Below are 26,045 nucleotides of genomic sequence, written 5' to 3' on the forward strand. Positions count from 1 at the left end.
ATCATCATGACATGCATTTTATTTATTTTTATGATGTGCATTTTAAATATCTTACAATTTTATATCTCAATTATATCTCAATAAAGCTGAAAAAATACTGTTGCATCTTTACCACAAAAATAAATAAAAAGTTAATACCAAACTTTTCCAAAGTGGTTATACCAATTTACACTATACCACTAACAGTACGCTGTTGTTCTATACCCTTAATAATACTGAGCACTGTCTAATTCCTAACACTAGTCCTCAACTTCATTCAGATTTTCCCCAGGCACTGCAGTGAAATTATCGTCACATAAAACTTTGTTCTCTGCTCAAGAACCTTCAAATATTCTTTACTGTCTACTGACTAAACCATAAACCAGGCCTTTAAATCCTCCACAACCTTTTCTAAGCTACCTTACCAAACTTATACTATACTTCTCAAAGGTCCTTCTGTTTTAATTAGGCTGGTTTATACTTCACTGCCTCCATACTCATGGCATTCTAGTTTCTTCTCCCTCACCTGTGCATATTCAAATTCTACTGTTTTTTACATTCCAATTCAAAAGCCATTTTCTCCTAAGAAAGCCATCTTCGATTTTCATTCCTGTGAATTACTATGGCACTTTACCAATATATCCTTTTTGGGACACACCATTTTCTACCTTGTACAAAAATAATTGTGTACTGAGTACTATGTACAACATACTCTGATAAAAACTTTAAATCTTAACTGCTCAGGTAATTTCATCCCAATGTAGCAGAGCTGATAAGCTACAGAAGCTGTATTTTGTGTTATTATGTTTAGTTGATTTCAAAGATCATTGTTCTATACTATACTTTTGCTTTGGTTTTATTAGATCATTAATATTACTTAATCATTTAACTGAACTTTTATATGCCCAAATTTGTTCTACAAAGGGTTTGAGAAATCTAGTTGCTGAAATACATGAATATAATTCTTTCTATCCAAAAATTATCTGAGATGGCTCAAAAAAATACGAAGATATGGACCACAAAGGGGAGAATCATAGTCAATTAAAAAAGAGAAAGCATATACGCTAACCATAAATGTTAACATGGTTGCGTGGACTATATATAAAATTTGACAGTCAAGGCAAGACTTGAAAAAAATTTAATTCAATGTTAGAAAGAAAGAAGCTCACAAGTACTTCTTGTACAGGCAAGGGTTTCCTGCTACTAAGTTGAAAATAGATTTTCATGTGGAATTATGTTAGTGTTATTTATACACCCATCTTACATTAGAATAAAAAGGGTCTGATTTTTGTGTCCTATATAACACAAAATAGTAGGTGTTTAATTTGTTGAGTGACTGAATTTACCAATCTTAATGAAACAAAGAAATAATGTCCACAGAAGAATAAAAGGATGGGAAACGGGCTTTTAGATTCTGTAACAGCCACAGACCAATTTGTCAAAGTCAAATTGTACAAAACTGCTGAATCATTATATTGTATACCTGAAACTAATATAACACTGTATGTTTATTATAGCTCAATTAAAAAAGTAGAAAGAGAGATGAACCAAAGGACTGTTATGTAGAAATGAAGACCTGGCAAAAGTTACATAGCACAGATTTTCAGAACAGAACATTAGAATTGTCTTAAAATATATATATATTTTTCCAGTAACACCTGGCAGCCCAGGAATTAAATAACAATAGAGAAAGTAGGCAATACTGTGCCAGTGCTGTGCACCTACAAGGGAAGAAGAGAATATCAAGGAGGTAAAGGGAAAGCATTCATGGGAACACTACTGAAATTACTTACTACAATTTCAGGCTGAGAACAGTTATTGATGGATTGGAGGTCAATATAAGGTAAAGAACAGGCGAAAGTTTAAGAATAAGTTAGACCAAAAAAACAAAAACAAAATCGAGGAATAAATAAAACAGAAAACCAGCAGTTGTGGTAAGAAAAATAAATGCAGACTTACAGGTCTCTATATGAGATCTTTTCTTTGTTTTTTGAGTAATATATTTAAAATGTGAATACCATTCTTAGCTTGTGGCCAATAGTTTGCAACCCCTGGTCTACGGGTTAAAATTCCAACTTCTTAATTCCCCATAAAAAGACCTTCATAATCTAAACCTAAGCTATTTCCCTGGCCTTGTTACCCCAGCCTCACACACTCTGTGCATCTTAGTGCAGAACCTTCTCTTTTCTGAATATTCTGTCTAAGGCTTGTGCAGCTCTGGGCCTCTGTTTTTGCACTTCCCATAGGACCCCTCCATTTCTCTGCTTACAGTTTATTCATCATTCAATGTCCATACCAAATGTCAACTCTTCAGACACCTTTCACAATTCACCCAAGGAGGGAGCTAGTACCTTCTCTATTCAAAACTTCATTTGTATTGTTCATCTCTCTCTCAAGCATTCATCATACTGAATGATACTCTATAGGTCTGCCTCCTCTTATCCCCACTCCTCTGAGTATCTAAGTGAACGACAGTCCCACCCATCTCCGTATTCCCACTCCCCTACACTGGTGCCTGACAGCACCTAGCACACAGCACACACTCAAAAAATATTCAATGAATGGACTACCTTACACTTGTTAATATAAGTATCTATGTGTGATAATGACTAAGATAATATCCTAAAACTGTAGCATCATATCATCATAATTGGATTCCACTGTTTAAGTTTTTCTAAAAAAGGAAAATTACATTTTAATTTCACTGTGATTTTAAGAGAATTTTCTATTTTACATGCCTGGTTGTGTTCATGAGCTGCACAATTATCTGTTCCATTATATTCTGTAAGCTGTTCTCTTCTTTTTTCTCTAATAAGAATTTTATGAACATCATCTTCCAGTCTATTGAAGAATCCTCCATCATGTGATAAAGTCTGAGAACTCAATTCCTGTCAAAAATGAATTACAATTTACTATCATTCAACACAAAAGTGTATGCATTTAATAAACCTAGTCAGCCACCCGAAGGCTGGAGAATGAAAGAAAAATGGTAACTAAGAGACAATCAACCATCTGATTCTTCTCTATCTCCAGAAAATAAACAGTAGAGACACATTCTTATATGTCCTTTTCTTCATTTTTTTTTTGAGTTGGGTACCGCTTGATTTAAAAAAAAGTTTTATCCATATACCATATAATTCACCTATTTAATGTGCACATTTTAATGGTTTCTTAATATATCCGAAGTTGTACAACCATAACTACAATCAATTTAGTAAGTTTCATCACCCCCCAAAAAAACCCTGAACTTTAAGCAGTCATTCTCCATTTCTTCCTAATACCTGCCCCCTCAGTTTCCCCACCACAACACTAATCTACATTCTATCTGTATAGATCTGTCTTTTCTGGACATCTGATATAAATGAAACCATATAATATGTGGTCTTTTGTGACTGGCTTCTTTCACTTAGTACAATGCTTTCAAAGTTCACCTATATTATAGCTTGCAGCAGTACTTCATTTCTGATTACCAAATAACATCTCACTGATGGATATGTGATATTTTATTTCTCCATTCATTGGTTGATGGACATTTGGGTGGTTTCTATTTTGGGGTTATTATGAATAATGCTGCTATAAACATTCAAGAACAAGTTTTTGTGTGGCTATGTTTTCAATTCTCTTGCATATGTATCTATAAGCAGAACTGTTAGAACATATGGTAACTCTATGTTTAATTTTTTAAGGAATTGCCAGATAGTCTTCCAAAATGGCTGCACCATTTTACAATCCCATCAGTAGGATATGAGGGTTCTAATTTCTTCACATTCTCACCAACATTTGCCATTATCTGTCTTTACTGATCATAGCCACCCAAGTGAGTGTGAAGTGCTATCTCACTGTGGCTTTCAGCTGCATTTCCCTGATGGCTAATGGTGCTGAGCATCTTTTCATGCACTTATTGGACATTTGTATATCTTTTTGGAAAAGTGTCTACTGAGATCCTTTGCCCACTTTTTAACTGGATTGTTTTTTACTTCTGAGTTGTAAGAGTTCTTTATATATCCTAGATAAAAGTCTCTTATCAAATATATGATTTGGAAACATTTGCTCCCATTCTGTGGGTTGTCCTTTCATGGTTTGTTCGTTTTTTTTAAAGATTTTATCTATTTATTTGAGGGAAGGAGAGAGAGCACACAAGCATGAGGGGGAAGGGCTGGGGCAAGGGACAAACAGACTCCCCGCTGAGCAGGAAGCCTGATGTGGGGCTTGATCCCAGGACTCTGGGATCACAACCTGAGCCAAAGGCAGACGCTTAACCAACTGAGCCACCCAGGCGCCCCATCCTTTCACATTTTTGATAGTGTCCTTTGTATTACAAAATTTCTGAATTTTGACAATGTCCAATTTATTCAAGAAACCACTACCTAACTCAAAGCTGTGAAGATTTACTCCTATAATTTCTTCTAAGAGCTTTACCATTTTAGCTCTTACATTTAGGTCTATAATCCATTTTGAGTAATTCTTTTGTGTATGGAGTGAACAAAGGATCCAAACTCATTCTTCTGCATGTGGATATCCAGCGTTATTTGTTGAGAAGATTATTCCTTCCCCCACCAAATTGTCTTGGCATTCTTGTACCAAGTCAACTGACCATAAATTTAAGAGTTTCTTTCTGGATTCAATTCTGTTCTGTCAACCTATATGTCTACCCCTATGCCATAGCACAATGCCTTGATTATTGTGGCTTTGTATTGCTCCATCTTGTACATTACATTTAAAAAATATTTTTTACATAAATTCTATGTACCCATGATAAAGAGACAAGATTTTATCACAATCTACTCAATTACATTAAATTAGAAATTTTACATGTTCTCCATATTAAAGCAGCATTTCTTCTTCAACTTCTTGTTATAAAGACAGAGACTGAAGAGGTGCCTGGGTGGCTCAGTCAGTTAAGCATCTGACTCTTGGTTTCAAGCTCAGGTCATGATCTCAGGAACCTGAGATTGAGCCCTGTGTCAGGCTCCATGCTCAGCACAGAGCTGGCTTGAGATTCTCCCTCCCTTCCTCTCCCCCACCCCCTCCCCCCATTCACTCTCTCAAACAATAAATCTTTAAAAAAAAATAGACTGAAGAAAATATCCTCTCACTCTCATTAGTTTCACATATGTCCAACATTCTTAAGCTATAACACTCACTTTACCCATTTTAATTGTATTTGTAAGCAAATGACCCAAAAGTTCAAATTCCTTTCCCTATATATTATCTTAGAAAGTGTTTGAAAGAAACAAAAATGTGTATCACTGCTTAATAAACAAATGACATTAAAAATATTTGTGCAGCATATTGTATTTTGCAAAGCACTCATGTAAAGCATCACTTTGACTCTCATTAACATCATAAGACATGGATAGAGCAAGAATTATTTTGCCACAAAGTAATCAAGGCCTCACTAAAGTTAAATAACTTGCCCATAAGTTATTCTATTGCTAAGTGTTACACATATAACTCTAAGTCTACTGCTTCATAAAATATGTCTAGTATATTCTGGTAAGAATTCACTTTAAATAATAAATACAACAATGCTTAAAACAGTACTAAGCTTCAAAGAAATAACATGATGGCAGATAACAGGCTTCTGGATTTCACTTCTCTAAAGAGTGTAGTTTCAGCCAGTGTGTTCTATTTTTCAATGGCTACTACTATTACCAGCATGCCTATCCCAAGGGTACTCTGCCCTTGAGTATTTTTCAGTGAGGCAGAAAATTTCTTTACAGAGTAAGAACAGAATTTTTCAAAAGACAGTTTGATAAGAAATTAGGGAGAAAAGAAGCAAAAATAAATCACCCACAACTCCCCCTACCACACGCCCTCCCAAAAAAAGACAAAAAAGTGGAAAATGTAAGAACACATATTCTTTAATAATTTGAGTCAATTCAATTTCAATATAACTCAAATACTGAACATCTATTATGTGACAAGCATATAATGAGAAAGAAAGTATGGTGTTTGTGTTAAGTATAGCCTTATAGATCATTGGAACATAATTGAGAGTTTAGACATATGCTTTCACATTTATGGTCAGTTTATTTTTTTTCAAAGATTTTATTTATTTAGTTGAGAAAGAGAGATCATGAGTGGGGGAGAGGGGCAGAGGGAGAGGGAGAAGTAGGCTCCCCACTGAGTGGGGAACCCAAAATGGGGCTTGATCCCAGGACCACAGGATCATGACTTGAGCTGAAGGCTGACGCTTAACTGACTGAGCCACCCAGGCTCCCCTGGTCAGTTTACTTTTTACAAAGGAATAAGGTACTTCATTACGGAAACAAGAGTGTTTTCAACAAGTGGTGCTGGGACAACTGGATACACACATTCCAAAAAGTTAATTTGGCCTCTTTTTTCATACCATACACAAAAGTTAACTCAAAAATGAATCAAAGAGAGGATCCTGAGAAGACAGAGAAAGAAGCACCAGGAATCTGTCTCCTCATCTAGACTACAATTGCACTGGCAGAATCTACCTGATGTAACTGTTTTAGAACTCTGCAATCTGCTGAAGGCTTTTAACTTCCGAGGCAAGACGTGGTTGGTAAACTGAGGTTAATTTTAGTTAATTTTGGCTTTTATCACAGTCGCAGCTACTCATCCCCCAACTGCGGCCACGTGGTAGGGAGCTATGTGAATATTTGTGGAGCAGCTTGCAGAGTTTATGGGGACTAGGGTGGGCAAAAAGGACCCTGTCCTCCAAATAATGGGAATCTGCTCTGGTTACTGATTGCACTCTGATCACAGAAGTGCAGACAAAGAGACAAGGAGGCAGGCAACTATTGTAGTTGTACCTCCTCAAATTGTTGCAGGCCCCTCTCCCTCCAGCTGCAGTGACTTCCACTGGATTTAAAGGGCTAGTGCCCTTTTTTCCTTCCTTCATTTTTTACTTTTTCACTTTGGGGGGCCAGACATTAAAAACCAGGACATTCAAAAACAAATGCCTATAAGGGGAAAATTAGGAACTGATTGTGCATGCCCAAGGAAAAAGGCTCAGAAAAGACCTACGAAATTAAGTTTACACCTCATGTTCATACTTGGAACAGAGATAGCCTACAACAATCAAAAAAACCAAAAATAATAAAAAACACCACTGCCCAAGGAAGCAGGAGACTTTGATCTCCAGAGTTACGACATTATTAGATTCAAATGTCTAGCATTTGACAAAAAAAATCACAATGTATTCAAAGAAATAGGGAAGTATGGCCCACTGAGAGGCAAAAAATAAATCAATAGAAACTGTCTCTGAAAAAGACTTATAGCAGGTATGTGAGAAAAAGACTTTAAAACAACTGTCATAAAGATGCTCAAAGAACTAAAGGAAGTTGTGGATAAAATCAAGAAAACAATGTGTGAACAAAATGGAAATATAAAGAGACAGAAAACCTAAAAAGATATAAAAAAAAAATCCTGGAGCTGAAAAGTACAATAACTAAGATGACAAATTAAAGGCAGAGTTGAGCAAGCAGAAGAAAGAATCAGTGAACTTAAAGATAGGACAATGGAGATTATGTAGGCAGAAGAACAGAAAGAAAAATAAATGAAGAAAAGCAAACAGAGCCCAAGGGACCTATAGGATAACATCAAGCAGACCAATATGCATAGTGTGGGGGTCTCAGAAGGAGACAAGAGAAAAGAGCATAGAGAATATTTTAAGAAATAGTGGCTGAACTTTTTTACACCATGCACAAAAATAAATTCAAAATGGACAAAAGACCTAAATATACACAGAAAACCTTCAAAATCTTAGAGAACACAGGCAGCAAGCTCTTGACCTCAGCCACAGCAACTTCTTACTAGACACATCACCAGAGGCAAGGGAAGCAAAAGCAAAAATGAAATATTGGGACTTCATTAAGATAGAAAGCTTCCGCATAATGAAGGAAACAATCAACAAAACTAAAACACAACCCACAGAATGGGAGAAGATATTTGCAAATGACATATCAGGTAAAGGGCTAGTACCCAGAATCTATAAAGAAGTCATCAAACTCAACACTCAAAAAATAAATAATCCAGTTAAGAAAATGGGCAGAAAGCATGAACAGACATTTTGACAAAGAAGACATACAAATGGCTGACAGACACATGAAAAAATGCACAGCATCACTCATCATCAGGGAAATACAAATCAAAACCATGGTGAAATACCACCTCACACCTGTCAGAACGGCTAAAATTAACAACTCAGGAAACAACAGATATTGGCAAAGATGTAGAGAAAGAGGAACAGTCTTACACTATTGGTGGGACTGCAAACTGGTAGAGCCACTGTGGAAAACAGTATGAAGGTTCCTCAAAAAGTCAAAAATAGAACTACCCTGCAACCTAGCAATTGTTCTACAAGGTATTTTTCTAAAGGATACAAAAATGCTGATTCAAAGGGGCTCACACACCCTAATGTTTATAGCAGCACTATCAACAATTGCCAAGTTATGGAAAGAGTCAATATGTCCATCAACTGATGAATCAGTAAAGAAGATGTGTGGTGTGTGTGTGTGTGTGTGTGTGTGTGTGTAATGGGATATTACTTGGCCAATCAAAAAGAATGAAATCTTGCCATTTGCAACAACATTATGGAACTAGAGTATATTATGCCAAGCAAAATAAGTCAGTCAGAGAAAGACAAATACCACATGATTGCACTCGTATATGAAATTTAAGAAGCAAAACAGATGAACACAGAAGGGAATGAAAAATAAGATAAAAAGAGAGGGTCACCTGGGTGGCTCAGTTGGTTAAGCATCCGACTCTTTCTTTTGGCTCAGGTCATAATCTCGGGGTCATGGAATCGAGCCCCACATTGGGCTCTGCACTCAGTGTGGAGTCCACTTGAGATTTTCTCTCTCCCTCTCCCTCTGCCCCTCCCCCTGCTCACACTCTCTGTCAAAATAAATAAATAAAATCTTCAAAAAAAAGATAAAAACAGAGAGGGAGGCAGGGGCGCCTGGGTGGCTCAGTCGTTGAGCATCTGCCTTTGGCTCAGGGCGTGATCCCAGCGTTATGGGATCGAGCCCCGCATCGGGCTCCTCTGCTGGGAGCCTGCTTCTTCCTCTCCCACTCCCCTTGCTTGTGTTCCCGCTCTCTCTGGCTGTCTCTCTCTCTGTCAAATAAATAAATAAAATCTTTAAAAAAAAAAAAACAAACAGAGAGGGAGGCAAACCATAAAAGACTTTTAACTGAGGCACCTGGGTGGCTCAGCTGGGTTAAGTGTCTGTCTTTGGCTCAGGTCATGATCTCGGGGTCCCAGGACTGAGCCCCACATGAGGATCCCTGCTCAGTGGGGAGCCTGCTTCTCCCTCTGCCCCTCACCCTACCCATGTTCTTTCTCTCTCAAATAAATAAAATCTTAGGGGAAAAAAAGACTCTTAACTATAGAGAACAAACTGAGGATTGCTGGAGGTAAGGTGGGTGGGGGGATGGGCTAAATGGACAATGGGCGTTAAAGAGGGCACTTGTAATGAGCACTGAGTGTTACATGTAAGTGGTGAATAACTAAATTTTGCTCCCGAAACCAATATTACACTATATGTTAACTAACTTGAATTTAAATAAAAATAATAAAATGAAATATAAAAAAACCCTAAAACAACAGTAGCTGAAAACTTGCCAAATTTGATAAAACACATGAGTCTAAATATCAAAGAAGCTTCTTTGTTGATGAACTCAGAGAAAGCCAACCAAGACCCATTATAAACAAATCTTCAAGGGGTGCCTGGGTGGCTTAGTCGGTTGAGTGTCAGACTCTTGGTTTCAGTTCAGATCATGATCTCATGGACTGTGGGATTGAGCCCTGCATTAGGGCTCTGTGCTCAGTGGGGAGTCTGCTTGAGATTCTCTCCCTCTGCCCCTTCCCAGCTCTCTCTCTCCCTCTCTAATAACTAAGCAACTCTTAAAAAAAAAAAAGCTTTCAAAAGACAAAGACAAAGAAAAAACCCTAAAGTAGTGAGAAGAAGTGAATTACCACATACGAGGGATATTTACTATGACCATTAGCAGATTTCTCTTCAGAAACTTTGGAGCCCAGAAGACATGGGCCAATATAGTCAAATGCTAAAAGAAAAAAACTTTCAACCAATTATCTTATATATGGCAAAACTGTCATTCAAAAATGAAGGAGGGGTGCCTGGGTGGCTTGGTCGGTTAAATGCCTGACTTCAGCTCAGGTCATGATCTTGGAGCCCTAGGATGAAGCCCCGCATTGGGCTCTACACTAAGCAGGGAGTCTCCTTGAGATTCTCTTCTCTCCTCTCCCTCTGCCCCTCCCCCTGCTCACGCTCTCTCTTTCTCTCTCTCAAATACATAAATAAATAAATATAATCTTTAAAAAAAATGAAGGAGAAATTGAGACATTTCCAGATAAACAAAAACTGAGGTTGTTTGTGAACACTAGACCTGCTCCACAAGAAATGTCCAAGGGAGTTCTGGCAAGGTGAAAAGAAAGGACATTAGACAGTAACTCAAAGCCATTTAGAGAAATATACCTCTACATAAAGGTAAATATACAGGCAATTATAAAAGCTGGCATTACCGTAACAATGATATTTAATCGTATTTTTGGTTTTCTACATGATTTAAAAGATTTATACATTTAAAGAAAAAAAACAGTGTAAAAGGTAGTATAACTGTAACTTTGGCTTGTAATTCCAAATCTTGTTTTCTACATAATTTAGGAGACTAATGCACTTAAAATAATCGTTAATGTTTTGGGGCACACAATGTATAAAGATGTAATTTTGTAACATCAACAACTGAAAGGGCTAGGGATGGCAGTGTAAAGGACCAGAGGTTTTGAATGTTAATGAATTTATGCTGCTATAAATTCAAATTAGAGTGTTATAACTTCAGGACCTTCAGTGTAAAGGACCAGAGGTTTTGAATGTTAATGAATTTATGCTGCTATAAATTCAAATTAGAGTGTTATAACTTCAGGATATTAAATGTAATCTCCATGGTAATCACAAAGAAAACAGCCAAAGAATATACACACAAGGAAACAAGAAAGGAATTTAAACATTTCACTACAAAAAAATTACACACAAAAGAAGACAGTAATGCAGGAAATGAGGGATGACAAAGCTATAGGGTATATAAAAAACAAACAGCACACTGATAGAAGACTCTCATTATCCATAATTACTTTAAATGTAAACGGATTAACCTCCCTAATCAAAAGACAGAGATTGGCAGAATGAATAAAAACACATATCCAACTATATGGTCTCTATAAGAGACTCACTTGGGATCCAAAGACACAAATAGGTTGAAAGTGCGGAGATGGAAAAAGATATTCTGTGCAAATATTAACCAAAAGAGAGCAGGAGTGACTATACTAATATTACACAAAACAGACTTTAAAATAAAAAAAGATTATAAGGGACAAAGACAGACATTATATATTAATAAAGGGTTAATACAGCAAGAAAATATAACAATTATAAACATTTACATATGCAGTGACACGCCATAAAGATATATTAAGAAAAACTGACAGAATTGGAGAAATAGGCAGTTCTATAGTAACAACTGGAGACTTCAATACCCCACTCACAATAATGAAGAGAATAACCAGACAGAAGGAAATAAAGAACTCAATACAATAAACCAACTAAATCTATCAAATATATACATATCACTAAGAATATACACATTCTTTTCAAGGGCACATGGGATATTTTCCAGGACAGCCCACATACAGGGCCACAAATGAAGTCTTGATAGATTTTAAAAGATATTGTATAAAGTATCTTCTCTGACCACAGTGGGATAGAGTTAGAAATCAATAACATAAAGTGGAAAATTTACAAAATTGCAGAAATTCAGCAACACAGTTTTAAACAACCAATGGATCAAGAAAGAAATCACAAGGGAAAATTAAAAAAATACTTAGAGACATATGAAAACCAAACACACCATACCAAAACTTACAGAATGCAGCAAAAACACTGTTAAGGGAGAAATTAATACCTATAAAAGGCTTACCTTAAAAAACAAGTAAGATCCAAGTCAACAACTCAACTTTACAACTTAAGGAACTGGAAAAACAACAAAACTAAACCCAAAGCTAGCAGAAGGTAGAAAATGATAAAGATTAGAACAGGTACATAAAACAGAGAATAGAAAAATAGAGAAAATCAATGAAATCAAAAGTCAGATCTTCAAAAAGATCAACAAAATTGACAAATCTTTAGCTAGATGGATGAAGAAAAGACTCGAATTACTAAAATCATGAATGAAAATGCAGACATTAGGACTGGTTCTACAGAAATAGGATTATAAGAGAGTATTATGAACAACTGCATGCCAAATACATTGGATAACCTAGATGAAACGGACAAATACCTAGAAACAAAACCTACCAAGACTAAGTCATGAAAATAGAAAATCTGAATACACCTATAACTACTAAAGAGATTTAATCAGTAATCAAAACCCTCCCCACAAAGAAAAGCCCTGGACTTGATTGTTTCACTGGTGAATTCTACCAAACATTTAAAGAAGACCTACTATCAATGTTTCTCAAACTCTTCCCAAAAAATGAAAAGGAGAAAACATTTCTTAACTCATTTTTTAAGGCAGCATAACCCTGATACCCAAGCTAGACAATGACACTACATGAAAACTATAGACAAATGTCTCATATGAATATCAATGCAAAAATCCTCAACAACATACTAGCAAACAGAATTCAACAGCTAACTGAAAAAATTACACACCATGACCAAGTCAACCCACAGAACGAAAAAAATTTTTTTTGCAAATCATACATCTGATAAGGGATTAATATTCAGGATATATAGAGAACACCTAAAACTCAGTAACAGTAACAACAAAGGGGCACCTGGGTGGCTCAGTTGGTTAAGTATCTGCCTTCGGTTCAGGTTGTGATCTCAGGGTCCTGGACTCAAGCCCCATATTGGGCTCCCTGTTCAGCGGGGAGTCTGCTTCTCCCTCTCCTTCTGCCCCTCCCCTGTGCTCCTGCTCTCTCAAATAAATAAAATCTTTTTTAAAAAAGACAAAGAATAAAAAACAAAAACACCAAAAAAACAATAAACAACCCAATTTAAAAAAGGGTAAAGGACTCTCAAAAACATTTCTTCACAGAGGTTACATGAATGCCAATAAGCACATGAAAAATGTCTAACATCACTAATGATTAGGGAAATGCAAATCAAAACTACAATGAGGGGCACTTGGGTGGCTTAATCAATTAAGCATCCAACTCTTGATTCAGCTCAGGTCATGATCTCAGGGCCCTGAAATCGAGCCTTGTGTGCAGAGCCCGCTTAAGATTCTCTCTCCCTCCCTCCCTCTGCCCTACCCCTGGCCCACATGCGCATGCTCTCTCTCTCTCTCTCAAAAACAAACGAAAAACAAACAAAAAAACCACACTACAATGAATTACCACCTCATATCCATTAGAATGGTGCTGTCCAAAAAACAAGTGCTGTGAAGAAATCAGAACCTTTGCACACTGTTGGCAAGAATGTAAAATGGTACAGACACTGTGTAAAAACAGTATGACTATTTTTCAAAAAATTAAAAGTAGAATTACCACATGATCCAACAACTCCACTTCTGGGTGTATTCCCAAAACAATTGGAAGCAGGGTCTCAGAGATATTTGTACAACCATGTTCACAGCAGCATCATTCACATGAGCTAAAACATGGAAGCAACCCAAGTGACCACTAACAGATGAATGGATAAGCAAAAGTATAAAATGGAAAAAAAAAAAAGGAAATTCTACAATATTGTATAAAATGGGTGAAGATGTTATGCTAAGTGAAATAAGTCACAAAAAGACAAATACTGTGTACGATTCTACTTATATGAGGTACTTAAGAGTACAGTCATAGAGACAGAGTAGAATGGTGGTTGCCATGGGCTGTGGGGACAGAAGAATGGGGAGTTATTATTTAGTAAGTATAGATTTTCATATTTACAAGACACAAAGAGTTATGGGGATGGATGGTGATGATGGCTGCACAACAATATCAATGTAGTTAATACCACTGAACTATACACTTAAAAATGGTCAAGATGGTAAGTTTTATGTTAAAGGTATTTTGTCACAATAAAAAAAATAGATCATAGATTTTAAAGGAATAAATAGAGCTATAAAACTTCTAGGATAAATCATTTTGGACCAGGGTTAGGCAAGAGCTATTAAATGAATACCAAAATCACAATCTATAAAAGAACAAAATGATAGACTCCATCAAAATTAGGAGCTTTTGCATTTCAAAAGAAAACATTAAGAAAATGAAAAGGCAGGGCACCTGGGTGGCTCAGTGGGTTAAGTGTCTGCCTTCAGCTCAGGTCATGCTAGGATTGAGCCCCACATCAGGCTCCCTGCTCAGTGGGGATTCTGCTTCTCCCTCTGCCCCTCCCCCCTGCTTGTGTGAGCACGCACTCTCTCTCTCAAATAAATAAACTCTTAAAAAAAAAGAAAAAGGCAAATCACATTCTGTGAAAGAACATTTACAAATCATATATTTGATAAAGAACTTGTATCTAGAATGTGTAAAGGAATCTCACAAAACAATAAGATGACAAACTTTAAAAATGGGCAAAATATGTGAATAGACATTTCACCAAAGATGATGTTAAGACTGGCTGATGAGTGCAAGAAAAGATGTTCAAAATCATTACACATTAGAGAAATGCAAATTAAAACGAGATACACTACATACCCACTAGTATGGCTTAATCAAAACAAGAGACAATATCAAGTGTTGGCAGGGATGTGGAGAAACTGGAACCCTCATACATTACTTGTGGGAATGAAAAATGGTACACTCTGGAAAACAGCTTGACCATACAACCCAGCAATTTCACTCCTAAGTATCCACCTAAGAGAAATGAAAACAAGTATCTACACAAATACATGTATGAAACATTCACAGCAAATTCCATCAACTATTGAATAAAGAACACTTACACAATGAAATGCTATTCAGCAATGAACTGAGATGAATTACTGACACACACTATAAAGTAACATGGATAAATCTCAAAAATGGACTATGGTTATGGTTGCACAGTTCTTTAAATTCATTACAGTTACTGTATTGAATTATACACTTAACGAAGGGTGAATTTTATGGTATGTAAATTATAACTCTATAAGCCTTTCTTTTTTAAAGAACATCCATGATAACACCATTTTACTTAAAAACTGCAACATTACCAGTACCTCGTGCCCTATTGTAAGAGTAACTGTTAACATGAATTTAGTGTTTATTATTTCCATATTTTATTGGTTTTATTAGATGTCACTAAACAATATTCATTTTGCATGAGTTTTGGGTTTTTTTAATTTAAAAAATTTTATTTACAAAGTTGGAAATTTTTTTTGGTTTTTATTTTGTAAAATGTTTGATGTCTCTTAACTACATTTAAAATTTCTATCCTTTGAGACAGCAAGAAAACAAGACAGCCATCTCTTTTTTTAAGCATTTGATAGGAGTTCTTTCTGTGTCTGGACAGTAATTATGAGTTGTGTTTTGAAAATATGTTCTCTCAAGTGTGCCTCTTTTTACATTTTTTGATATTTTTGTGAAAAATAAGTTATTGATTTTGAATAATTTACCAATCTTTCATTTTATGGTATTTTTGTTAAGATTTTCCCTACCTAGAGCATCAAAAATATATTCCATATTTTCTAGTTCTAAGGGTTGTACACTTGCCTTTCACATAGAAGTATTTAAATCTATGTGGAAGAGATTTGAATGTGTGATGAAAGATCGAGATCCAATTTGACTTTTTCCCAATATGACTAAAAATCGTTGCTTTTCCACACATAAGACATGATGTTAAGTAATGAGCGCAGGAACAAATCAACCACTGGAACAGAATAGAGAGCTCAAAAAATAGACCACTGTGGGATCTTAATGAATGACAGGTAATACATTAAATATGGTTCTTCTTTAGGAGCTCTTTGCTGTTTTTTAGCCTTTATTCTTCCATATTAGCAATTTGTTGAGACATTAGAGGGAAAAAAGCCTTTAGGATTTTCATTGGAAATGCAAAAACAATTTGGGAAAAACTGTTATTTTCATTATAATAAAGCTTCTTATCCACTCAAACAGCATGTTTTCCTACCTATGTAGGTCATCTTTGTCTTTCAATAAATTTTCATAACTTGCGCCATTAAGTTTCTGTATAACTTTTGTTAGATCTTTAGGTTCCTTATAATTTTTTGTTGCTACTGTAAATAGTATCCTCTTAACAAATAACTTCTCTTTTGTACTTGCATAAAGAAAATCCAATTTTAAGCTTTTATTTTTCTTTCACTTTTAAATGGAGTATAGTTGACACAAAACTATAGATTCACGTGTACAACATAATGATTCAATTTCTCTATATGTTACACTGTGCTCACAAGTGTAGCTACCATATGTCAACATACATCACTATTACAGTATCATTGACTATATACTCTATGCTGTACCTTTTATTCCTCTGACTTATTCATTCCATAACTAGAAGCCTGTATCTCTCACTGCCCTTCACCCATCTTGCCCAGCCCTCCACCCCACTCTCCTCTGGCAAGCACCAGTTTGTTCTCTGTATTTGCAGGTCTGATTCTGCTTTTTGTTTGCTTCTTTAATCATTTGTTTTATTAAGTTCCACATATGAGTGAAATCATATGGTATTTGTCTTTCTCGGTCTCACTTATTTCACTTAACATAATGCCCTGAAATCTATCCATGTTAAGAACATATGAAGCGGGGGGGGGGAGGTTAAGATGGCGGAGGAGTAGGGAACCCCTTTTTCAGCCGGTCCCCCTGAGTTGAGCTGGATAGGTACCAGACCAGCAGGAACATCCACGGAATCAGCCTGAGACGCAGGAAGATACATCTGGATCTCTACAAATGAACATCTCCAGCGCTGAGTATCGAGGTACGAAGCGGGGAGCCGTGAAACCGCGCACAGATATCGGAAGCTAAACAGAAGGGGGAGGGAGCCGCCGTGTCAGGGCGCCGGGAAGCGGTAGCCACCTGCAAGGGGGAGCGGACAGACCGCGGACCCGCACGCTTGAGACAGCAGGCTGAGAAGGGAGCTCCGGGAGCGCACGCGGGACGGCTGGCGGTTGGCGGGCCACCTGCACAGGGGAGCAGGTGGACTCGTGGACGGCACCCGCGAGACAGCGGACTTAGAACGCAAGCTCCAGGAGCGCGCGCACAGGGCGGCTGGCGGGCCACCTGCACCGGGGAGCGGGCGGACCGCGGACCCGCACTCTGGAAACGGCAGACTGAGTCCGTGAGCCGGGAGCGTGCACCACCAAGCATCTCACGGAGCTCCGGAGCTCCGGTGTGCTCACTGGATCGAGGCTGAGACCGGGAGCTCCGGGAGCGTCCGCGGGGCGGCTGGCGGCTGGAGGGCCACCTGCACGGGGGAGCAGGCGGACTCGCGGTCAGCACCCGTGAGACACCAGACTGAGACGGGGAGCTCCGGGAGCCCGCGCGGGGCGGCTGGCGGCGGGCGGGGTTGGAAACACAAAGGACAGAGACGTGCCNTGGGGTTGGAAACACAAAGGAGAGACGCGCCGGCCCTGGAAGTGAGGGCTGGGACGCCGGGTGTGGGGCGCACAGCCCGGGATGCTGCAGGGTTGAGCAGCACCAACAGAAACAGAGTTAAAGTGGCCAGAACATCAGTGGAGAACGATCCGCGATCCCTCTGTTCTGAGACAGAGGCTGAATTTCAGCCGCTGCTGCTCTCTCAGAAGAGGCATAGCAAACCGCCAGGGAAAGCCGCCAGAGAACAAAAGCCCGGAAATACCGGCTCACAGGGTGCCCATCCCCATCCCCCCTCGCAAGGGACACAGAGACTCTACCCAAACAGGGTTTTCTGAGTACCTGCAGGCAGGCCCCTCCCCCAGAAGGCAGGCTGAAAAATCAAGAAGCCCACAACCCGGAGCGCCTGAGTGGCGCAGTCACCAAGCACCTGTCTTCGGATTAGGGTGTGATCACAACGCTCCGTAAGGAGTCCTTCATCGGGCTTCTCCACCGGGAACCTGCTTCTTCCTCTCCCACTCCTCTGCTTGGGTTCCCTTTCTTGCTGACTGTCTCTCTCTCTCTCAAATAAATAAATAAACTCTTTAAGGAAGAAGCCCACATCCCTAAGATCTCTATAAAACAAGGGCGCACGGCCTGGGTCCCAGTCAACACTTGGGCTCTGGACAACCCTGCAATCTCTCTTCATCAGAATGACGAGAAGGAGAAGTCCCCCCCAGCAAAGAAAAGATAATGAGTCTGTGGCCTCTGCCACAGAATTGGCCTCGGCCACAGAATTAATACATATGGATGTATCCCAATTATCAGAAATGGAATTCAGAGCAACAATGGTCAAGATGATGAGTAAACTTGAAAAAAGCATCAGAGAAAGCGTTGCTGAGAATATAGAATCCCTAAGGGCAGAAATGAGAGCGAATCTGACAGAAATTAAAAATTCTATGAGCCAAATGCAGTCAAAACTAGAGGCTCTGACGGCCAGGGTCACCGAGGCAGAGGAACGCGTTAGCGAATTGGAGGATGGGTTAGTAGAAGAAAAAACGAAAATAGAAGCTGGTCTTAAAAAAATCCACGCCCACGAATGTAGATTACGGGAGATTACTGACTCTATGAAACGATCCAATGTCAGAATCATCGGCATCCCTGAAGGGGTGGAGAAAAACAGAGGTCTAGAAGAGATATTTGAACAAATTGTAGCTGAAAACTTCCCTAATCTAGCAAGGGAAACAAGCATTCGTGTCCAAGAGGCAGAGAGGACCCCATCCAAGCTCAACCAGGACAAACCTACGCCACGGCATGTCATAGTGCAATTCGCAAATATTAGATCCAAGGATACAGTATTGAAAGCGGCCAGGGCAAAGAAATTTCTCACGTACCAAGGCAAAGGTATCAGGATTACGTCAGACCTGTCTACAGAGACCTGGAATGAGAGAAAGGCTTGGGGGGGCATTTTTAAAGCTCTTTCAGAGAAAAACATGCAGCCAAGGATCCTTTATCCAGCAAAGCTGTCATTCAGAATTGATGGAGAAATAAAGACGTTCCAAAATCGCCAATCATTAACCAATTTCGTAACCACGAAACCAGCCCTACAGGAGATATTAAGGGGGGCTCTATAAAGGTAAAAAGGCCCCAAGAGTGATACAGAGCAGCAAGTCACAACCGATACAAAGACTTTAAAGAGAAATGGCATCATTAAAATCATATCTGTCAATAATCTCTATCAATCTAAATGGCTTAAACTCTCCCATAAAACGCCACAGGGTTGCAGATTGGATAAAAAGACATGACCCATCCATTTGCTGTCTACAAGAGACTCATTTTGAACCCAAAGATGCATTCAGACTTAGAGTAAGGGGATGGAGTACCATCTTCCACGCAAATGGACCTCAAAAGAAAGCTGGAGTAGCAATTCTCATATCAGATAGACTGGATTTTAAACTAGAGGCCATAGAGAGAGATACAGAAGGGCACTATATTATTCTTAAAGGAAGTATTCAACAAGTGGATATGACAATTATTAATATATATGCCCCCAACAGGGGAGCAGCAAGATACACAAGCCAACTCTTAACCAAAATAAAGAGACATATAGATAAGAACACAGTAATAGTAGGGGACCTCAACACCCCACTATCAGAAATAGACAGAACACCCTGGCAAAAACTAAGCAAAGAATCAAAGGCTTTGAATGCCATACTCGACGAGTTGGACCTCATAGATATATATAGAACACTACACCCCAGAACCAAAGAATACTCATTCTATTCAAATGCCCATGGAACATTCTCAAGAATAGATCATGCTCTGGGACACAAAACAGGTCTCAGCCAATACCAAAAGATTGAAATTATCCCCTGCATATTCTCAGACCACAACGCTCTGAAATTGGAACTCAACCACAAGGAAAAACCTGGAAGAAACTCAAACACTTGGAGGCTAAGAACCATCCTGCTCAAGAATGACTCGATAAACCAGGAAATCAAAAAACAAATTAAACAATTTATGGAGACCAACGAGAATGAATACACAACGGTCCAAAACCTATGGGATACTGCAAAGGCAGTCCTAAGGGGGAAATACATAGCCATCCAAGCCTCACTCAAAAGAATAGAAAAATCTAAAATGCAGTTTCTATATTCTCACCTCAAGAAACTGGAACAGCAACAGAGGGACAGGCCTAACCCACTGACAAGGAAGGAGTTGACCAAGATTAGAGCAGAAATCAATGAATTAGAGACCAGAACCACAGTAGAGCAGATCAACAGGACTAGAAGCTGGTTCTTTGAGAGAATCCATAAAATTGATAGACCACTGGCAAAACTTGTCCAAAAACAAAGAGAAAGGACTGAGATTATTAAAATTATGACTGAAAAGGGAGAGGTCACGACCAGCACCATTGAAATTGCAAGGATTATTAGAAACTTTTATCAACAGCTATATGCCAAAAAACTAAACAATCTGGAAGAGATGGAGGCCTTCCTGGAAACCTATAAACTACCAAGACTGAAACAGGAAGAAATAGATTTCTTAAATAGGCCAATTAACTATGAAGAAATTGAGTCAGTGATAAACAACCTTCCAAATAATAAAACTCCAGGCCCAGACGGTTTTCCTGGGGAATTCTACCAAACATTCAAAGAAGAAATAATACCTATTCTCCTAAAGCTATTTCAAAAAATAGAAACAGAAGGAAAGCTACCAAACTCATTCTATGAGGCTAATATTACCTTGATCCCCAAACCAGGCAAAGACCCCCTCAAAAAGGAGAATTACAGACCGATTTCTCTAATGAATATGGATGCCAAAATCCTCAACAAGATCCTTGCTAATAGAATCCAACAGTACATTAAAAGGATTATCCATCATGACCAAGTGGGATTCATACCTGGGATGCAAGCATGGTTCAACACTCGCAAATCAATCAATGTGATACATCATATCAACAAGAAAAGACTCAAGAACCATATGATCCTCTCAATTGATGCAGAAAAAGCATTTGACAAAATACAGCATCCTTTCCTGATTAAAACCCTTCAGAGTGTAGGAATAGAGGGTACATTTCTCAATCTCATAAAAGCCATCTATGAAAAGCCTACTGCAAGCATTATTCTCAATGGGGAAAAGCTGGAAGCCTTTCCCTTAAGATCAGGAACACGACAAGGATGCCCACTCTCGCCACTATTATTCAACATAGTACTAGAAGTCCTTGCAACAGCAATCAGAAGACAAAAAGGGATCAAAGGTATCCAAATCGGCAAAGAAGAAGTCAAACTGTCTCTCTTTGCAGATGACATGATACTCTATATGGAAAACCCAAAGGAATCCACTCCCAAACTATTAGAAGTTATAGAACAATTCAGTAAGGTGGCAGGATACAAAATCAATGCCCAGAAATCAGTTGCATTTCTATACACGAATAACGAGACTGAAGAAAGAGAAATTAGGGAATCCATCCCATTTACAATAACACCAAAAACCATACGTTACCTTGGAATTAACTTAACCAGAGACGTAAAGGACCTATATGCTAGAAACTATAGATCACTTTTGAAAGATATTGAGGAAGACATAAAAAGATGGAAAAATATTCCATGCTCATGGATTGGAAGAATTAACATAGTTAAAATGTCCATACTACCCAGAGCAATCTACACTTTCAATGCTATCCCGATCAAAATACCGAGGACATTTTTCAAAGAACTGGAACAAATAGTCCTTAAATTTGTATGGAACCAGAAAAGGCCCCGAATCTCCAAGGAACTGTTGAAAAGGAAAAACAAAGCTGGGGGCATCACAATGCCGGATTTCGAGCTGTACTACAAAGCTGTGATCACAAAGACAGCATGGTACTGGCACAAAAACAGACACATCGACCAATGGAACAGAATAGAGAACCCAGAAATGGACCCTCGGCTCTTTGGGCAACTAATCTTTGATAAAGCAGGAAAAAACATCCGGTGGAAAAAAGACAGTCTCTTCAATAAATGGTGCTGGGAAAATTGGACAGCTACATGCAAAAGAATGAAACTTGACCACTCTCTCACACCATACACAAAAATAAACTCCAAATGGATGAAAGACCTCAATGTGAGACAGGAATCCATCAAAATTCTAGAGGAGAACATAGGCAACAACTTCTATGACATCGGCCAGAGCAACCTTTTTCACGACACATCTCCAAAGGCAAGAGAAATAAAAGATAAAATGAACTTATGGGACTTTATCAGGATAAAGAGCTTCTGCACAGCCAAGGAAACAGTCAAAAAAACTAAGAGACAGCCCACGGAATGGGAGAATATATTTGCAAAGGACACCACAGATAAAGGACTGGTATCCAAGATCTACAAAGAACTTCTCAAACTCAATACACGAGAAACAAATAAACAAATCATAAAATGGGCAGAAGATATGAACAGACACTTTTCCAATGAAGACATACAAATGGCTAACAGACACATGAAAAAATGTTCAAAATCATTAGCCATCAGGGAAATTCAAATCAAAACCACACTGAGATACCACCTTACGCCAGTTAGAATGGCAAAGATAGACAAGGCAAGAAACAACAATTGTTGGAGAGGATGTGGAGAAAGGGGATCCCTCCTACATTGTTGGTGGGAATGCAAGTTGGTACAGCCACTCTGGAAAACAGTGTGGAGGTCCCTTAAAAAGTTAAAAATTGAACTACCCTATGACCCAGCCATTGCACTACTGGGTGTTTACCCCAAAGATACAGACGTAGTAAAGAGAAGGGCCATATGCACCCCAATGTTCATAGCTGCATTGTCCACAATAGCCAAATCATGGAAGGAGCCGAGATGCCCTTCAACAGATGACTGGATTAAGAAGCTGTGGTCCATATATACAATGGAATATTACTCAGCTATCAGAAAGAACGAATTCTCAACATTTGCTGCAACATGGACGGCACTGGAGGAGATAATGCTAAGTGAAATAAGTCAAGCAGAGAAAGACAATTATCATATGATTTCTCTCATCTATGGAACATAAGAACTAGGATGATCGGTAGGGGAAGAAAGGGATAAAGAAAAGGGGGGTAATCAGAAGGGGGAATGAAACATGAGAGACTATGGACTATGAGAAACAAACTGAAGACTTCAGAGGGGAGGGGGTGGGGGAATGGGATAGACTGGTGATGGGTAGTAAGGAGGGCACGTATTGCATGGTGCACTGGGTGTTATACGCAACTAATGAAGCATCAAACTTTACATCGGAATCTGGGGATGTACTGTATGGTGATTAACATAATATAATAAATAAATAAATAAATAAATAAAATAAAAAAAAAGAAAAAAAAAGAACATATGAAGCATACATATAGCTTGAGGAATAATTATAAAGTGACATGCTTATAAGTTACTATCAAGGTAATAAAACTCTGCTAGCACCCCAGAAGATTCCATGCTTCTCCTTCATTAGAGGTGTGACTACTTGAAATTTTTGTGCTAAACTCTTTGATTTTTATTGCCTGTCAACCTATGCATGCATCCCTAAATGAATTTAATTTTGCTTGTTTTTGAACTTTATACAGAATCATGCTGTTCTTGATAACAGTAATTCATTCATTTTCAATGCCGATTAGTATTCCATTGACTAAATTTGCTACAGTTTGTTATTCATTTCATGGTTGATGGGCATTTAGATTCTTTACACATTTTGATCTTAATGAACAATGATGCTTTAAAGTCTTATACATGTATAGTGGTCCACATAAGCACATATTACTACAGAACATGTACTCAGGAGTAAAAATACTGGGTTTTAAGCCATTGCACTACTGGGTATTTACCCCAAAGATACAGACGTAGTGAAGAGAAGGGTCATATGCACCCCAATGTTCATAGCAGCTCTGTCCACAATAGCTAAATCATGGAAGGACCCGAGATGCCCTTCAACAGATGACTGGATTAAGAAGCTGTGGTCCATATATACAATGGAATATTATTCAGCTATCAAAAAGAACAATTTCTCAACATTTGCTGCAACATGGACGGCACTGGAGGAGATAATGCTAAGTGAAATAAGTCAAGCAGAGAAAGACAATTATCATATGATTTCTCTCATCTATGGAACATAAGAACTAGGAGGATCGGTAGGGGAAGAAAGGGATAAAGAAANGATAAAGAAAGGGGGGGTAATCAGAAGGGGGAATGAAGCATGAGAGACTATGGGCTCTGAAAAACAAAGTGCGGGCTTCGGGGGGGTGGGGGAATGGGATAGGCTGGTGATGGGTATTAAGGAGGGCACGTATTGCATGGTGCACTGGGTGTTATACGCAACTAATGAAGCATCAAACTTTACATCGGAATCTGGGGATGTACTGTATGGTGATTAACANTCTATGGAACATAAGAACTAGGAAGATCGGTAGGAGGAGAAAGGGATAAAGAAAGGGGGGGTAATCAGAAGGGGGAATGAAGCATGAGAGACTATGGGCTCTGAAAAACAAAGTGCGGGCTTCGGGGGGGTGGGGGAATGGGATAGGCTGGTGATGGGTATTAAGGAGGGCACGTATTGCATGGTGCACTGGGTGTTATACGCAACTAATGAAGCATCAAACTTTACATAAAAAACCAGGGATGTACTGTATGGTGACTAACATAATATGATAAAAAAATATTAAAAAAATACTGGGCTTTAGGTTATGGGCATCTTCAACTTTATATGGTTTAGAAAACTGTTTAATTTAAAATGTTTTTATATTTAATTTTTAATTATTTTTTATTGCAGTGTAATTGACATAGAGCATTATATTCGTTTCAGGTGTAACAGAACAATCCATTGTATATACTGCAAAACGATCACCACAGTTAGTCTAATTAACATCTGTCACCACACACAGTTAATAGAATTTTTTTTTCAGTGATGGGAACATTTAACATTTGTAACATTTAACAGTAGTAAACATGCTGTATTACATCCCCATGACTTATTCTGCAACTGGAACTTTATACCTTTTGATTCCCCCCAACCATTCTGCCCACTCCCTCACCTGCAATCTGTTCTCTGTAACTATAAGCTTGGTTTTAGAGTTTTTTTTTTAGATTCCACATATAAGTGAGATCATACATTGCTTGTCTTTGACTTATCTCAGCATAATGCCAAAGTCCATCCATGTTCTCATAAATGGCAAGATTTCATTCTTTTTTATGGTTGAATATGCCACTGTATATACATATACCACAATTTCTTTATCCATTTTATCCATTTGTCCATTGGTAGAACTTAGTTTGTTTCTATATCTTGGCTCTTATAAAAAATGCTGGACTGAACATGTGGGTGCATATATCTTCTCAAATTAGTGTTTTGTTTTCTTCAGATAAATAACCAGAAGTAGAATTTCTGGATATGTTAGTTCTATTTTTAATTTTTTGAGGAACCTCTATACTGTTTTCCATAGTGGCTGCACCAATTGACATTCCCACCAATGACGGGTTCCCTTTTCTCCACACCCTCACCAACATTTGCTATCTCTTGTCCTTTTTTTTATTATTATTACGTTAGTCACCATACAGTACATCCCTAGTTTTTGATGTAAAGTTCCATGATTCATTACTTGCGTATAACACCCAGTGCACCATGCAATACGTGCCCTCCTTAATACCCATCACCAGCCTATCCCATTCCCCGCCCCCCCGAAGCCCTCAGTTTGTTTCCCAGAGTCCATAGTCTCTCATGGTTCATTTCCCGTTCTGTTTACTCCCTCTTTCTTCCTTTTCTTGTCCTACCGATCTTCCTACTTCTTATGTTCCATAGATGAGAGAAACCATATGATAATTGTCTTTCTCTGCTTGACTTATTTCGCTTAGCATTATCTCCTCCAGTCCTGTCCATGTTGCAGCAAATGTTGAGAAATCGTTCTTTGTGATGGCTGAGTAATATTCCATTGTATATATGGACCATGCCTTCTTACTCCTGTCAACTGTTGAAGGGCATCTCGGCTCCTACCACGATTTAGCTGTTGTGGACAATGCTGCTATGAACTTTGGGGTGCACATGGCCCTTCTCTTCACCATGTCTGTATCTTTGGGGTAAA

General features: G+C 38.4%; 1 protein-coding gene across 2 annotated transcripts in view; it reads right to left on the bottom strand.

Annotated features, from left to right (window-relative positions):
- GKAP1 (G kinase anchoring protein 1) overlaps positions 1-26,045 on the bottom strand; it is a 75,712-nt gene that overhangs the window by 15,234 nt on the left and 34,433 nt on the right. The window contains exon 6 of one of the 2 annotated variants that reach the window (XM_034646818.1): positions 2,718-2,867. The exons of the other annotated variant lie outside the window; for it this stretch is intronic. Coding sequence (XP_034502709.1) covers positions 2,718-2,867 — 150 coding nt within the window. The remainder of the gene's footprint in view (positions 1-2,717; positions 2,868-26,045) is intronic. 2 annotated transcript variants of the gene reach the window in all.

Source organism: Ailuropoda melanoleuca, chromosome 17 (assembly GCF_002007445.2).
Source record: "Ailuropoda melanoleuca isolate Jingjing chromosome 17, ASM200744v2, whole genome shotgun sequence".
NCBI lineage: Eukaryota > Metazoa > Chordata > Mammalia > Carnivora > Ursidae > Ailuropoda > Ailuropoda melanoleuca.